The 18015-nt window shown below is 33.7% G+C and overlaps 1 protein-coding gene across 1 annotated transcript; it reads right to left on the bottom strand.

Annotated features, from left to right (window-relative positions):
• Nucleotides 1–1809: 1809 nt before the first annotated feature.
• LOC106665005 lies at nt 1810–17253 on the bottom strand. Its single transcript, XM_014391123.2, has 3 exons — nt 16679–17253; nt 11888–12106; nt 1810–2918 (listed from the first exon to the last, which is right to left on the bottom strand). Exons 1-3 carry the CDS (start codon nt 16797–16799, stop codon nt 2734–2736), a joined length of 525 nt encoding a protein of 174 aa, XP_014246609.2. The 5' UTR covers nt 16800–17253; the 3' UTR covers nt 1810–2733.
• Between the last annotated feature and the right edge of the window lie 762 nt (nt 17254–18015).

Raw genomic sequence — 18015 nt, 5'->3', positions numbered from 1 at the left:
AATGCATATGTACATATAGACATATTTACAACTGTAATAAAACATTAGGACGAACAAGTCGGCTGGAAGTTACTATGATTTTTAACGGGGATTTTCTTAACTTGCTTCACTGTTTCAAAATTTTTGTTTGTTGTGGAGGAGTTGATAGCGACACATTTAATTACAGTCATTTAAGTCTGTGCGGGTTCCATGTCATTCTCTTGCCCATGAAAATTCCAAAATGCGCAGTGTACAGTGGACAACTGAAATTCTTTTGGCAATAAACGAGAAAAAAATTGAAAAACGCTATCGTACTCTTCCTCTCTCTCTCACCCACCNCTCACACACACACACACACACACACACACACACACACACACTCACAGAGTTTCTTCATCTTTATTTTGATTCCTGTTTTCCACCCTCACACACTCTATCTTCTTCTTTCTCCTTTCCTACCAACCTTCATTTCCTTAATTTTACATTTCATTCTCTCTCTCTCTCTCTCTCTCTCTCTCTCTCTCTCTCTCTCTCTCTCTCTCTCACACACACACACACACACACACACACACACACACACACACACAAACACAAACACAAACACCACGCACACACACAAACGCAGAGTTTTTCTACTTAGTTTAGGTTGCTGTTTTGCATCCTCACTTACTTTATCTTCTTCTTTCTCCCTTCCTACCAACCTTTATTTCCTTAATTTTTCATTTTATTCTTTCTCTCCTCTCTCTCTTACTCTTTCTCACTCTTTATCTTCTCTTTCTCTCTCCCTCTCTCACAGACACAGAGTTTTTCCTCTTTGTATTTGTTCCTGTTTTCCACCCTCACTCACTTTATCTTCCTCTTTCTCCTTCCTACCAACCTTTATTTCCTTAATTTTTCATTTTATTCTCTCTCCCTCTCCCACCTATTCTCTCTCACTCTTTATCCCTCTCTCTCTCTCTCTTTCTCTCTCTCTCTCTCACACACACACACACACACTCTCGCGCTCGCCGAGTTTTTTCCAGTTTTGGTATTCCGGTTTTCCACCCTTACTTACTCTATCTCATTCGTTCTCCTTTCCCACCAACATTTATTTCTTTGACTTTTTTATTTATTTTATATTTAATTCCACAGCCAACAAGACCAGTGTCGAATTTCTTTTTTTCAGGAAAAATAAAATGGCGTATATCTCGAAAATCGTAATGCCATCTGTTCCAAACATCCACAAATAATCTCGCCAGTCGCGTAAAAAATATCTGAATCTTTATTACAATCATAGCGCAAAAAATTATCTTTTTGAGAGATGACTAATACTTCTAGGCATCGTGTTTACTTTCTTCTGAGTAATCCATACAAATAAACACAAATATGAATTATGGAATGTTAACGAGACGATCTTTTATGTTTACGACAGCTTAACTAATTTAAAAATACCGATTTTTTCATGTTGATTCAATTACTTCTTCGTTGAAATGCAAATTTATCTGTTTATAAGACAATAAAGGGCTTCATTTCAACACACTGCGTAATAATTTTCTGAAAATTTCCTCTTGTGCTAAAATATCAAAGATCTAATATTTGGGTTAATGTTATTGTAGTTTTTAACAATTATAACATTAAGTTACTATAGGAGATAGGCAGTAAGTGTTTTTTTGATTAGAATAAAATTTGAAAAAAAAATTCAGAAATGAGAACTATCCTCCAAACAGTTGTAAACAATTATACTATTAATTACGCATATTTTGCCCTGTTGAAAAATTTTTTTTTCTCAAACTTGTTCGGAATTTTATCCATTGGTTTTAAACTAAAACAAGTAACAAAAAGTCCGTTCATGATTCCATATATAATTAATCAATATGACCATGTACATACAAGTGTAAAACGTACAGAGAAGCTATATAATTTGGCCATAAAGGGAACAATTATTCTGATGAATAAGAATGTTTATAACAACATTCAATAACGTTATAAACCAAATAATAAACATATTTATTTAATGTGAAAGTGCATATTATGTGTACAAGTGTTCATCTACGTTCTATACATTTGCAAAACTATTTTTATTACATTGCAGATAGAATATACATATATGACTGCTACTTTCTTTGATAATATTTTTTTGTGCTTATTGAAAAATAACTGGAAAATTCTATTTGTTTTCTTTATAAATTAGTAAAATGAGTAAATATATTCTAAACAAATGTTGTAAACTTTTCAAATATATGAAATTTGCGAAATTGAATTCATTTGGTAAAGAACTTAGAAAGGATTGACGAAAATAATTTAAATTGTGAGATTACTTTTTTGGGTTTGTGAGATGAATACTCCTGTAGTTTGGTTTCGGATCATTTTTGTCTGCGTATCCTCGATGTTTTGGACTGGCAGACAGTTTTCGGCTTTTCGCCATCTGCAATCAAGGTTATAAGCAGGGTGAGACATGTCTATCCAGCACTAGAAGTGCCGAGAATCTGAAACATGCCTGAAATAGGCTGGAGAATTGATCAAAAAACGACCAAACTACAGAAACATTTGTTGTGAACCCTCCAAAACGATGATAGTGCTTTGATATAAACCAGCGGAACGGACAAATAATCCGAATGGACATCTTATCACTAAGGACTTCCTGAACATTAAATTATGTTTAATAACTTTAATTGATGAGTAGTAAATAATTATGGTATTGTTTTCACAACGGACTCATCATAAAAATTCATGACTATTTCAAAATTGGCGAGTGCATAAAAATCGTGCCCTGGATCACTGGACGTTCTTCAAAAGATCCAGGAGAATGTGAATTGCCAGCGTCAGACACCCAAAGCGGAACACAGCGTTGTGCAGATTCACCGCGCTGTTGCATCCGTCGCTGTCGCACGTCTCGCAGAAATCGGTGATGTTCTGGCAAATATCAGCTTTACCACATCCGCGAATCGCCAAATCTCCCACTGAAACAACGATGCAAATTACTAATAAAACGAGACAGGATAACTAGCTTTAATTAAGTTTCACAAAATTAAACTTGTCTTCATCTTGTCTGTTTTTGGTTGAAATAACGGGTAGTAGGCTTCAGTATTTTATAGTGGATAAATTGGTTTCGGGGTCTATAAACTGCCTGAGTTTATTGGCCCCCAAGCAAAACTTCGATCAATGAGAGAACAAATAGTCAAGAACCAAACAATTTAATGTCACTGAAATTGTCTCATCAATGGGAATGTTGATTTCAGTCTAAAATAAGTCAATACAAGAATCGCATTTGGACGGGTAGTAAATTAGTTTTGGCCGTACAAATTAGAACGTAATCATTATTTTGCATTGAAATTTGTACAACTTAATTTGTTAAACAAATGAAATTTTTTGTAACATATAAAACTGCTGTTATACACAAGTTTCAGTGCAGATCAATAGTTCATATGTTCTTACATAAAAACTGTTTATAAATTTTGAAAACTTCCGTTCTGTTTCACAGTTTAATACTTAATCTTTATAAAAGAATCCATGCGATATAACAGACCAAGGGTTCCGAAGCCCATTTGTGAAACTAGAAACTCAAGTTTTACGAGAAAAAAAGAAGCAAAAACACACAGAAAAGCCTTAAATTATTTACTGAAAATCAAAAATGTTCTTTTGTTAGTTTAGGTGTAGAAATACTCCTGAAGTTTGCCAATTTGTAAATAATCATGTAAAGAAAGTAATTAAAATAATTCGTCCAACAGGAAAGAGCGAGAGGAGAGAGAGAAAAAAAAGAGAAAGAGAGTGAGAGAGAGGGAGAGAGAGAAATAGAAAGGGAGATAGGGTACAACTAGCTAGACAGATGAATAGATTAAATTGATAAAGCCAGCGAGAAGAGAGTGAGAGAGAGAGAGAGAGAGAGAGAGAGAGAAGGCTAAGGGTGTTAAACAGCTTTAGATAAGCCGGGGCGTTTCCTGTGGTTTTGCGTTTAAGGTTTGTGAATTCGAAAGAAGTAGTATTTTGACTAAACTAGGATTTCAGTCTTTTATTGTAGGCGTATTTGATCAAGTAAGGCTTTGAATCATCATCGTGGTTGTCTTTCCACTATGGGAAGTCTGATAATAATGCTTGCTTCCTCATTTTTGTTAGATTTTTTCTTGTTTATCATTAAAATATTTTGCTTTGATGGAAACAGTGACTGTCTTGGATGTGTGGGTAATAAAATGATATGCCTGTAAGAGATATCCCATATCTTTAGAGAACACTTGATAATGGAATTAACATGTTTGAGTCAAATGTAATAGAGAAAATTGGTCTATTCAGTCTCGAGTTGAGTTTTTACTTGGAGGTTAGGGAGCAAAAGAGACCCGAATGACAGAGAGGCAAAGATAGGAAGAGAGAGAGAGAGAGAGAGTGAGAGAGAGAGAGAGAAAGAGTCACACAGAGAAAAGAGAGAATGTGAATGAGAGAGAGAGAGAGAAAAAATGGAGAGAGAGTGTGAGTAGACAGACAGAGAGACAGACAGACAGAAAGACCAACGAACAGACAGATAAAGACAAAAAACGAGTTGCAGAAAAAGGAATGGCAGTAGTGAAAAATACGAATAGCATTTATAAAAAGCATAAATAGGAAAAACCAAGATGTAAATATATTGAGGACGGTAGAAAGATGGCGTGAAAGGAACAGAAAATGACAGCTGGTAAAAAATAAAGACGAAACGGTAGCAAGGAGATAATAAGATACCTCGAAAACGTAAAAATATAAATAATAAAAGAATGGCCATTTTTACAATATTATAGAACAATGTTAGTCAAGTCAGAGTTTCGAGGGAACGTTTGTTTAACCAGTTTCCTTTTTTGTCTATTTTACGTAATTCTCGCGACCACCCAGACCTTTACACACAAACTGTACGATATCATCTCATTTTTCTTGTAACTGTAACGTATGTGTGTGTATTTTTTTAATATATTTCTTATTTGTGGTCATATTAAGTAACTACAGAGTGAACAAGGTTTTGTACTGAAGGCTGGTGTTTCGTCATTGCCATTTATTCCATAAAAGCTCTTCAAGGCGTAGCAGTTATGCTTATTGGTGTTCTTCTACAGTTTGCTCCCTTTTTTGAGTAATCAAATGATATTTAATTTATTTTCTTTTTGTTCAAAAAATGTTATAGATCCATGCTTACACTCACATTATTCATATTTTTAAGATGAATGATATCATTTCGTGCGTCTTTTCTTCTACTTTTCTATTTCTGTTCTTCTCTACCACTTGAGCTATCGTGACTTCGATTCACTCGGACAGCAACTCCCCATCTCGACCTACAACCTTTCGAATTTTCCCTCTTTTTGCCATTTTTCAAAGTCGATCAAATCGAACTCACGATAGCTCAAGTGGTAGAGCAGCGGTATTTGACCGAACGCCGTGGGTTCGAATCCCGCTCATGACACAACTTTTTCATTTCAACGAAAACCTTACATACAAAGATTAAATAACTGATAGAAGTAATTTGATCAATACACCACTAAATATAATGGATTTAATAAAATAAAAGTAAAGTAAAACAATTTCACCAAAAATGTGGCTATGGAAATGATGAACAAAATCAATTCGTTACGGAGTATTTCCTCCTCTTGCGTTGATCACCGATTGCATTCGACATGGCATGAGGTTTTGAATATACAGCCGTGGAATATTTTCACCCTCCTACAGCGCCATTCTTCTGCGAATTCTCAGGTTTGAATTTTACCCTCTTTGGCAACTCGTCTCGAGGGTGTTCGATAGAGTTTAAATCTAGATTAAAAGCTGGCCACTCCAAATTGAATAGCTCATTCCAAGTCGTCACCAACGATCCTATCTGTGTGGGGCCTTGCATAATCATGCATAAAAATAAAATTGTCACCAATTAGGCATATAAGGAACAATTTCTTCTGAACAACACATCTCAATGTTTGGCGCAGATATTAAGGAACGGTCGATGAAGTTTGTGCGATCTTCCATTGAAACGCCTGCCCCGACCATAACCAAAATGTTGCGAAGATATATCAGTATATCGATTACGTCTCCTGTCCTTCTCTCGGCCGTCAGAACACCACAAACAAAATCTTGACTCATCCATGTCACATAGAACTCGGGGTTACTTTTGAGTAATCGGTTTAAACTACAACCATTAAAATTTGTGATGAAAGAAATTTAATAAAATATTAAAAAAATAGTATATACTAAATACAAAGTATTTTGAGTTAGAAAATTTAATTTTTTGCAGTAACAAAATTTAAAAGTAAAAACAAAATATATATATAATAATGCGTCCTTCTAAAATGTTTCATTGTGGGCTCTAAATTAAAATATTTTGAAAATTATTTGTAGCTCTAATATTGTTTTCCAAAGAAATTTTTTTTTCTAAAATTTCAATTTTTCAATAGAGAGTTTATGAACCATTGTGCAGCATTCATCACTACAATGTGTTTGGGATCTGGTTTCTGGTCAGGTAGAAAAAGAAGTTGATCACTTGCCAAGCTTTCGGCCTTTATAAGACCATCATCAGAGAAGCATCCTATTTCTCATATTAAAGTTACAGAATGACGACAAAACACGACGACGTCGACTACGAGGTCTCGAAGTACATGAGGTTGGTTAAGTTGAAATTAAGACGTTTTTTCATTTTTTTCAAGGATAGTGGTCCTTCCAAAATACAGGTCCAGTCGATAAATAAAACGTTGATCATTTTCATCACCATAATGTAAAGTGGGTTCGAATCATGAGACATTGAATTAGGTTTTTCGGGGGGATTTTTACAACTGAGCTTTTATTCAAAAATTCTCGGCTGATGTTTTTCCCTGTTGCGAGCTCCTGTAAAAAAAATGTTACATTGTGGGCTCTAAATTAAAATATTTTGAAAATTATTTGTAGCCCTAATATTGTTTCTTAAAGATAGAATTTTTCCAAACTGAAGGAGAATCTACCGTACCCAATTGTCCTAGCCTTTCTTCATCTGGCTATCATCTCTTACAGGCAACGGTCAATGACGTGTAAGATTTAAAAAAATCCATATCCAAGAGATGGTACCGCCATGAATTAAGTGGCTGTAAATGTCAATAACCATGGAGTACCAGGATCTAAATTTCCAATAAAAACAAGTTTTTCTTACTATGAAATAAATTTAATTACAAATCTTTAATAGTCTTGTTTACTAGTTTGTCGTATTGCAATTTTTTCTCATTTTGTCGAGTGGGATTTTTTTTAAATCTTCTGATATGCATTTTCTTTGGCATAAGCAGGTGTTGTTAAGATACACTTGATCTTGATCATTAGAAGTTAGTGCGATATTCATGTTTTTATATTTTTATTTTTGTTGTATTGTTCTATTTTGTATATTTTGCAGCTCAAATGGTTCATGAAATTTAGTCGTTTCCAGTCATCATGTTTAATTCAAATTGTTCTGCTTGCCCATTTTTTTCGAAGTAATCGTTCATTTCGTATCATTTTAGTTTTAACTTGTAACAACAGCCAACATAGCTTTAATCAAATATATGTTGGGCGTTAAAATTAGTATTCCTTGCTTGGTATTAAATATTGAATTAAAATTATTTCATTTTTTTCAAACTTTCCTTTCCGCATACAGCACAGTGACTTTATCGAACCGATTGAAACTTAGGGCGTGGTCGTTCTTCAATTTGGTAAAAGCGGTGATCACACCATCACGTCGACTACACGCCACAACCCCTCCCCATTCCGTGGCAATCAAAGGCATAATTTATGGCAGGGTGGAACTATAGGGCAAGACATCACCACGAGTTACAACTTAAAAAGGGACTTTCTTTCTCTTCTTATTTTTTTTCTTCTTTCTCAGTGGGGGGTTGAGTGACTCACTAGGTCCAAGCATAATGGCTTAGTCAACGATTCTTTTAGTTTTGCCAATCGTTAGTTTCACCAGAGTAATCAATTGAAACATAATAAAACAGCAAAATTAATAAACAAATAAATTAGCTTGTTGAAACATGGACAAACTATCACAATATATAATACGCATTAATTTTTTGAAACGTTTTCGCTGCTTTGTGCAATTACTATTGTACATAATCTATATCTTAAACAACCAGATAATCCGTTTTGAAACAGTTTGTTTTTTCTTTTTGTAATGTTTTTTAGCAAAATATCTCACAATCAATCGGTATGTTTGTTTGTTAATACAAAAGTGATACATTTGATTTTAAACGTTTAAAAGTATATCATTCAACGTTTTATTATCAATAACAACTAAAAATGAATATACGTGTTTCAAATAAACGTTATTTATGGATTTGAACTGCTTATAACATTATTTAGAAGGCTCAGCGAATTTAATTAAATCATTTCTTTAAAATACTCCGACAAAAAATATTAAAAACTAGTCCGTGCGACATTGTTGTGCATATATTTGAATGTAATTATATATCAGTAGATTTGTTTTTGACATACTATAAGAAAATAAGCAGGAGTCTCAATAGAACAAAAGGCAGAAGAAAAATTCAGGAGGAAATCAGATATGGCTATACAGATGGTTCCAAAAGAAATGAAGGAAACGGGTCAGATATTTTCAGTACAAGCCCAAAATATGAGGATTTGAACTCATTAGGGCCAGTACACCTTGGTATTTCAAGCTGAAAACATGCCATCAACGCTTGAGCCTTAAAAAATCTTAAAAGAGGTAATACTGACAAAAATCCTCATAACATCAGATTGCCGAGATGCCCTAAAATTTCATATCCATCTAAAATCTTCAAAACCTGGAAAACACAACAACGTGGAAATATATTGGGTGCCTGGGCACAAAGGAATTTCGTGTTGCGAAAAGTCAGACAAACTGTCAAAATGAGAGGATCTACAATGGCCCTGAATCAACACTTAGAATGAAAAAAACAAACATAGAATTCAACAATGACTACAACCAACAACCCCCATCCTTACAAATACTTTTAAACTTACCTCCATTACAAACACAACTGTATACAAGTAGAGATTAAGAAAATCTCGTATAGACTGCTAAAATATAAAATAAATAAATAAATAAATTGGATGGGCACTAAGCATTACGGGTATACTACAACAATAACCAAATCAACTCAATCAGACACCCATTTGGCGACTGATTATACGAATTTGGAAACATTCAAACTTTCCAACATCCTATAACGTTTGAACTGACAACGAAGTAGAAGAAGTAATCAGGATGAAATCGAGTACAATTATGTAGATGGACCCAAAACAACTTAAGGAACTCGTTGAGGTATATTTGGTAGAAGCCCAGAACGTACAAAACCTAGAAATCAAACTCATTAGGGGAACACACCTCCGCTTTCCAGCTGAAATACATACCTTCAACGTTTGTGCCCTAGAAAATCTTGATCTTCGGTCAACCACGTGAAATGCCCGGATATGTACTACAACGTCTGGTCATTTTGACTCAACTCTGTTTTTAAGTGCAATGAGTCATATTTTTCAACATTTTTGGGAAATATTAAGAACTTTTTTTAAAAGTTTTTACTTTTATTAACCTTGTAGGATACAAAACCACATTTTTTTCAAAATAAAGGGTTTAAAATATATTGTAATCACAATAAAGTACAGTCAAGCAAGGAAAAACTCGAAGATTTTGGGAAATCTTTCTTTGTAAAAATTTAACTTCGAGTTTTTGATATTATCTACAAAACTACAGTCAAACGTCTTCATAAAGTGCACATTAAATTCTTATAAAATGAAGATGAAAAAGGGAACTTCACAAAAATAGAACACAGTATCACAATGGAACAACAATGACATACATACTCCGAAAAACGGGAAGCAAAGAAGGAAGACAAATCTGTTTTTGGACATCACTGCTCGAAAAATCAATGGTCTAAATAGACGACAAAATATGTTGGGTGCCTGGGCACAAAGGAATTTCGGGTTGCGAAAAGGCAGACAAACTGACAAAATGAGAGGATCTGCAATGGCCCTGAATCAACACTTAGAATGAAAAAAACAAACATAGAATCCAAGAATCCAAGTCTATGTCTGAGACATTCAGGCTAAAATCCACCATAACGCCGCTGAAAAATGAAAAGCCCAGCAAAGCTTTCACTTCAAGACCATCTGTGGAGCCAATATAGCGCTGGTCAGGACTGTATTGAGTTTTTATTTATCAATCTCTTTATTGGTATATTTTACAATGACATCAATCATGGTTTGGTTGATGAATAAGGAATACAATGATTCTTTATCTACAAGGTTCCGAGCATATCCTTTGGCACAAGGCAAATGGTTAATCATATTCTTTGAAGCTAGTCTGACGTTTCTGGACGGTAAAAGATCGGTGTCAGTCCAGAGAGTTTCGCCATCTTTGCCCAACTGATCTTCCCATTTCACGTCGTATTTCTTCGTCAGTTACAAAATGTGAACTATTTACCGTGGCTGAAACACTCCAGAAAGATTATAAAGAAAAGCATCGAGAAAACTAATTAAATTTATAGAAAAGAAATTAAATTTGAACTAAAACTAAAAGAACATGTCGTACAACGTGGGGTCATATTGACCCATACCATGATTTTTCTTACCTTATTCCAATATTACGAGGTCACTTACCTGTGAAAAGGGTTCCAGTGGCGTCCACGTCTACAGGAAGACTAGAAGGAAAGCTACTCAAAACCTCAACCTCTTCCGATCACTACCCTCTGACACACGCGCGTTTTTGAAATTTTTGGGTCATTTTGACCTGTACGTTGTAGAACAAAGGTTAAAAGGGGTTACACTGATAAAACTTAGATCAGATAGCCAAGCGGCTATTAACATTAACATGTCAAAAATTACATTGGACAGAGGATGCAAAATCAACATATTCTGGGAAAACGCGACAACCTCATGATATATTGGATACCAGGAAACAAAGAAATTTTGGGGTTACAAGAAAAAATGTTATAAATTGGCAAGAGGATAATTTGCAGACCATATATAGGTCCTGAACCTATAGTTGGGATGACAAAAACAAACATAGAATTTATTAAATCTCAGAATGGATTCATGATAAAAGGAGAATAGGAATTCTAAGAGGTGCCAGACATAATAAGTTTATGTTAAAAGAACACCCACCAAAACCTCAAATTCAGTACGACAGATATAGAAAGCTAAATTCAGAGGAGTGATAGGACTGTATACTGGTCACTGGCATCTGAGAAAACATCTACATAACACGGTAAATTTCCACGATTTCCATCGTCATCGTACAAAATCCAAAAGACATTCCTAGTAAATTAACTTAAAAAATTTGGCTTTCTGTTGTAGCAATACGGTTTCGCTTTATTAACACCCTTAAATATGAACGTTCATATTTATTTCATTATTTTTTTTTCATTTTCACAAACATTTCCCAAGTGTGATACCCATGCTCCATGCTGCCCAGTATAATTTTGACCCGTACGTTGTAGAACAAAGGTTAATAATACTCCCGACCAATTTGTAAAGTAGATTAAAATATTATTTTAGCTTGAAAGAAAGTAGACTTCTATTTGATTCAATTTTTTTTAACAAATAATTTGGAATTGGTTACAATTGGATTCTTCTCAACTTACATCTCAGTACATTCTCACATTTAACCCGACAAATTTTATTTTATTTTTATATTAATTTGTAGTATTTACTTACAAACCGTCACTGCAAATTTGGAAAAAAAAAATAAAAACGAAAAACAACAATGCGACTTACATGAATAACAACTGACCAAGCACCTAAATATGTAAATATAAACAAATTGAAATATTTTAAATCTAATTATTTTCCTTTTGTTAAAAAAGTACCTCGAACAAAGTATGCCAAAAGCTTGGAAGCATTGCAAAGCGTTAATTAATTTTTTGGACCTCAACCCTGATCCCAGAACGACCGTTTCAAAAAAATCATTGGACTTTTTTTCATTTGCTGGCAAACCCGTGAGCATGACAATTGAACATTTTACCTGACATTTTGAAACAATAATGCGGCGGTGGCTGCAGCGGTGAATACTGCGGTTGCAGTCCTCCAAGTGCCAGAGAAGTGGCCACTGCTCCTACCCCGACGTTTCTCACATGCATACAGTCGTATGTCACGATCGTTCCGGAGGTGTTTCCCTGCGGGAAGGGATCACCGCATTCCGAATTCTGTCTGCTGTGACAAACATAACACTCGAGAGATTCTCCTGAAACAAAATGCAAATAGTATATTTCAAGGTTTTTTTCAATTTTTAAGTTGTCACACTATTCGTCGACCTATCTTCACTAGATTGGCATGTAAGACGCCTTCAACATTTAGCTATGTTTAATGATTGGTTAAGGATATGAGAATGGTGAGGGGACCGATTAAATTCATTTATATACTTCACTTGTGTCAAATGCGAACGATTACAGATCATCTTGTGGCACTTCTCCCATCCCAGAAGTCTCCGTACCCTGGTTTACTACGAAATATCTCTCTTTAAGGTATGATTGAATAATCAGATAATAGGCCTGGGGTAAAAATAATTTTAATTTGTATAATAATCCCTCATGCCATACTTTGTCGAAGGCCTGAGAAACATCTAGAAACACCCCAGTCGCGTACAGTTTCTGCTCGAGAGACGAAGTAATGAAATCTGTCACTCTGTGAAGTTGATGAGTGGTGGAATGATGTGTTCGAAAGCCAAATTGATGAAGATGTCGTTCGAAGTATCATGTCGTTCGAAGTAGCAATAGAGATAATTCTTTTGTAAATTAATTGTTCGAATAATTTAGAAGGAACGGGTAACAAACTTATAGGAGGATAAGATGATGGGGAGCTTAAACTTTTATGGGGCTTTGGGAGCATTTTAATCTAAGAAAGTTTCCATTGTATGGGGAAGTGTTTAGTCCTCAAAATTGCGTTAAATATAGAAATCAGAAAGACGACTGCTTTTTTGGGAAGTTCTTGAAGAACTTCAGGTGTTATCAAATCATGACCAGGTGATTTTTTTTCGTTGTTCTTGAATCGCTAAAATAGAAATAAGCGTTTTATACATCGTGCGAAAGTACATTATGGAACATGAAGAACAGTTACGGTTTCTGTTGAAACGCCGATTTTGTTATTGTAAAGATATTTGTGCGAAAGCAAACGAGCTAGTGAATACGGCCAAAGTAAACCAAGATGATCGGGAACTAAAGTACAACGATTGTGTTAAACATAAAATAAATGTTTTCTTGAAATATCTCGTAGAAAAATAACAAAACAAAACATCTATGCACTTCTGGAATAATGCACAAATCAATATCAATCAATATTAGTAACAAGAGTAAAGTAAAAATTTGTTGGTGATTTGTTCACCTTTTGAAGCGTAAATAATTATTCCGTTGTTTTTTATTGATTTTTACATCTGGAAAACAATTAGAACGGTAAAAATGCTGTAAGGACAAGATTGACATGCCTCATGGCAGGCATCACGTGGCCATCAGCGCTGATGGATGGGGAGGCATATCGGGGATGTTGGGATGTTAGTGGAACTGAGCTGACAGACCAGGGCAATGGGATGTGTGGAAGGGATTGATGAAATGTTTTATAATTGGGTTTCGCTACTTCTGGAACAAAGAGAAGGTATTAAGGTCTCGATGTGGGGTGAGGTTTGATACATAATAAGGAGGGTTAACATTTTTTCTTAGGACTTTTGATTGGAATCTTTGGATGCATTGTGAGATGGAATGCTTGGTTGACCCCCCAGGGTTCGATACCATAAGTCCATATAGGTTTGAGAACCATGGTTGAAATAATTTTTGTATTTTAAAATGTTACAAGGCTAAAGTAAATATTATTAATAAATTAATATAATATATAATAAAAAATATTAAATGCTTAAGAAGAATGTAAAAATTTTTGACAGAAAAAATTCTTCTATTATTGTTATTGAAAATGGCATAGTATCGCCGTAACTGCGAAAAATCATAATATTTACTTTTTCTAAACACCTGAAAATAAACCTACAAAAAATAATTTTTTTCATTTTTTTGAATTATTCAGTTTATTCATTTTTTGCTGAAAGACAGCGAGTTCTTTGCCAATCCTTGCGGTCATTTTGGTCTTATGAGGTAGCGGATATTAAGCGGTACGATAATGGCTGGGAATGGAGTGTTTTGTGTGCATGTTGAAGCATCGATGGATTCAGTTTTTATTTACGAAATTTTTACTATTGCTGTGTCTATTTCGTGGCGTGTTTTAAGACGGTAGGAGGAAAATTGTCTGTTACAGTATTGTTCCAAATTTTATTCCGGTTATAGCGTTAATTATCTCTCGTGGATCTCTCAATGTAGAAATAGGTTTAAAAATCTAATTTAATTTTCAATTAAAGGGGAATTTAAAATAAAAAAGAACGGGTGGCGAAATGATATTAACGGCCGTTAAGAAAAAGGTAACAATTTATTCAATTAGAAAATAAAATGAAAACCTTGCCAATAACACAAATTGGAAAAACTTAACAAAAATAAAATGATCCTTTCAAATGAAATCGAGCTAGCTCTATTGTATCTATTGTAATATTACAATAAAAATAATAAAATAAACTTACTACAGTCTTTACATAAACGCAAATACAAAATAACAAAAATCCTTTTTTTTTGGGGGGGGGGGGGAATATTGAAGCCTCTTCTTTTTTGCTTTTTCGGTTTCTTCTTTTTTCCTTTTTTTAATCTTCGGCTTTCGTCAAATTTCTCTCTTTGAAAGGTCGATCTGATCTGCCGCTTCTCTTCTTTTTCGTCTGCCTTTTCTCTGTCGTTACGCCTCCTACCGGCTGGTAAATATTTTCTAATTTTACCGTCATACGGTCTATTGGCCGTGTAGTAATGTTGCCTCTAATGGGACATCGTTCAAACATAGTGATGAAAAGAAAAGTTAGAATGTAATAAAAAAAGTACATCAAAAATATGAAAATACGCTAAGAGAATTATTCAGAAATCGTGAGATGCGGTCTGGTGTGATGTAAGTTTGAGAAAAACATTTCTTTATCGTTTCGTCTTTATTGAGATCATCTTCAGGGCCTGGGATTTACAAACATTGTTTAAATTTAACAAATGCATGTAGGATATGGAAAAAAGTGAATTTATACAATGCAAAAAAAATTATTATACTCAATTAAAGTATTTCTACTCACTCAAAGTGTTTGTTTTTTGCGTAATTTGATTTAATATAATTTTAAAAAATTATTTTTTTGCATTGTATAAATTCACTTCTTTCCACATTCTACATGTATTTGTTAAATTTAAACAATGTTTGTAAATCCCAGGTCCTGAAGATGACCCGAATAAAGGTCTAAACGTTGGCACGATTAAGAAAATGTTTTTCTGAAACCTACATCTCACCAGACTGCATCTCACGATATTGAATAATTATCGACTAACGGTTACTAATCACCACACATTTTTATACGCTAAAGACCAACAAAGCCGGACACTTGTATATATTTGTTTATTTCCCATAATAACTAAATATAAAGATTAATAGTTGACTTAAAATGTAAACACAACATTAATAACTTGTTTACTTTTATAGGGTATTTTACTCTTTTTACCTGAAAGACCTTTTACCTCTTACTGTCTACCTTTTACTCTCTTTATATAGAAAAAAAGAGAAAATCAGTTCTATGTCATACTTTCCAGAGTAAACTTGTCATGTGAGTTAATTGCTTTTTTAAATTGTTTTCTTTGAGGAAACAATAAATTTGAGTAAAAAAAAGTACGTTTTTTGACTGATTGTGTGTATAAGACTTCCCTTGTATCGTGTAGACTAAACCATCCTTTCAGCCAGGTAAGCCGGGTTTAGCCTATTGGCAAACGCCTTTTCAGTCTATGGCGATTTTAAGCATGAAAATAACAATATTGAACTAATTTAAAACTATTAATAAGTTTAATAAAAGTAATTAATAGCAAATGGAAGAGTTTTAACTTCATGTATAATGTTTTGTAACAATTTTTTTTAAAATTTGGTATGTTATCAATATGCCCGATGATTATCTTTCCTTCTTAAGAATACCGATGATTATCTCTTCTTAAGAAGAAGAGATATTCTTCGTAGAAATCTATGTTATCTGAGACTTTTTTGTTAGAAGACTATTGTATCACGTATACGAAATATATATTAATTAAAAGTTCGAAATATCTAAAAGATACCGATTTTAATCTTGATTTTAGTCTAACATCGATTATAATAGTTACTGCCGTGACTCACTTCCTTTTCTTCTTTGTACTCCACAGTATGCTCAATTATGTCTACTCTACATAACTACATTTTAAATTCGTTTGTAAAACCCAAAAGATCTTTATGTTCAAAAGTAAAAAAGATTCATCGTATGTAAATTACAATAAAAAATAAAATTACGTAATTTTATTAGTAGGTAATTATTTTTATATTATCATAAGATTCTTATATTCAATAACGCGAAATTTTTAGCATTTAGAAAAATTTAAAAAGAAAGAACATTTATCTAAAATTTAAAACAATTTTTTAAACTTTGGAATCTTTTTGTGCATTTGTCATCGTTATTTGTGATGTTTTTAATTATAATAATTTCCAATGTTATAATATTGAAAAAAATCTCAAATCTCAAAAAAAAAAAAAATCAAATTGATAAGATGTAAGTTTCAAAAAGCAGTGAAATGGCAAATTATGTTAACCTTTCTTATATATATATTAAATTATATATAAATTAAAAAGAAAGATGTTTTATTTTAAGATTTTTATTCGTTTAGTGTCTTTTAAAGTTAGTAAACTTGTTTACCCAGTTCCAGCAGTGTCAATATGAAAACCAAGCGAATCAGGACTCTTAATTCCATGGTGATATCTGATTTAGGACTGAAGAAAACCCGGCCCCGAGGGATCATATTTAATGCAGGACCCATTTGAAGGAAGCGCTGACCTTTCTGTTAAGCACGAACTTGAAGCGTCGTCTTGTCACTGTATAAACTATTCAGATGAAGGCCCCAAGGCCGGCCAATCCGTATCACGTTTCTCGTCTTCTAATGTGACTTTTCTTTCAATTTTTAACCCTTTTGTTACACTCAAGTTTTACTTCGAGCCGACTGATAACTGCTGTTGAAGAATTGGTCAATTTATGAACGTTTTTAGGGAAAATGGTCGCCGGAGTATTATTTAATTTTTTAACACACAAACGCACGCACGGACCGGATACATACATGCAATGATGACTTGTAAAACGGCGTAACAAATGGACTCTATGGCTTACTATTTTTTGCAGTTTTTTCATCTTCAACATAACCTTTCAACGGGCAGACCGGTTAATTTCGATATATCTGTCATTTGTAATTATTAATACGCGAATTACGTTTGTACTGTTCTGTGGTTTAATTATGTTAATACAGTTAGTTTAATTGTTTATCATTTTTTCTTATTTCTTTATGACGCATCTTTTGAAGACATGTCAAACGATTTAAGCTCTAACTTTAATTTAAGACATGCTAAAAGCCGTGAAAAACGTTACTAAGCGCTGTTTGCACGAGGTTCCAAGTAAATAATAACAAGGCGCTGCTAAGGAGGTGGGGCCGTTGATCTTAAGGAAAAATGTGTGGTGATTAGTGACCGTTAGTCCATAATTATTCAGAAATCGTGAGATGCGGTCTGGTGTGATGTAGGTTTCAGAAAAACATTTTCTTAATCGTGCCAACGTTTCGATCTTTATTGAGATCATCTTCAGGGCCTGGGAGTTACAATTTTTTAGAAATGGTTTACATCAACCGAGATAAACACATCATCAATTACAGTACAGACACATGTAAACTCAGTCGCAGCTACGCAAATATCATTAATCAAATTCAATATCGATAACATACATATATCATCACATCACACAAAACACATAATGTAACATATAAAACATTCATCACATTCCACACATCAAAGATTTTTACATAGTCTAATTTTTCAACAATTTAGCTTTCCTTTTCCTATTTATCCCCGTCTATATATTATAATCCTGAAAGGATAATTTGGCCGAACTATTACCGACATTTTTTCCTTTGGTCGGTTCTTTTCACCTCTTATAAAAAATGTCTTTCTATACCGACTTCCTTCCCCACCCCTTCAAAATCCAACGTATAT

Source organism: Cimex lectularius, unplaced genomic scaffold (genome assembly GCF_000648675.2).
Source record: "Cimex lectularius strain Harlan isolate CLEC.00 unplaced genomic scaffold, Clec_2.1 scaffold172, whole genome shotgun sequence".
Classification (NCBI taxonomy): Eukaryota; Metazoa; Arthropoda; class Insecta; order Hemiptera; family Cimicidae; genus Cimex; species Cimex lectularius.
The sequence above is the reverse complement of the archived record's forward strand: the minus strand, read 5'-3'. Positions and strand labels throughout refer to the sequence as shown.

Excerpts from the sequence above, each read along its gene's own strand:
- LOC106665005 (XM_014391123.2), bottom strand. The coding sequence starts at position 16,799 with ATGGGTCCTGCATTAAATATGATCCCTCGGGGCCGGGTTTTCTTCAGT. Across the intron at positions 12,107-16,678 it reads ATTGACACTGCTGGAACTGG|GAGAATCTCTCGAGTGTTAT; the intron begins GTAAACAAGTTT and ends ATTTTGTTTCAG. Across the intron at positions 2,919-11,887 it reads TTATTGTTTCAAAATGTCAG|TGGGAGATTTGGCGATTCGC; the intron begins GTAAAATGTTCA and ends TCGTTGTTTCAG.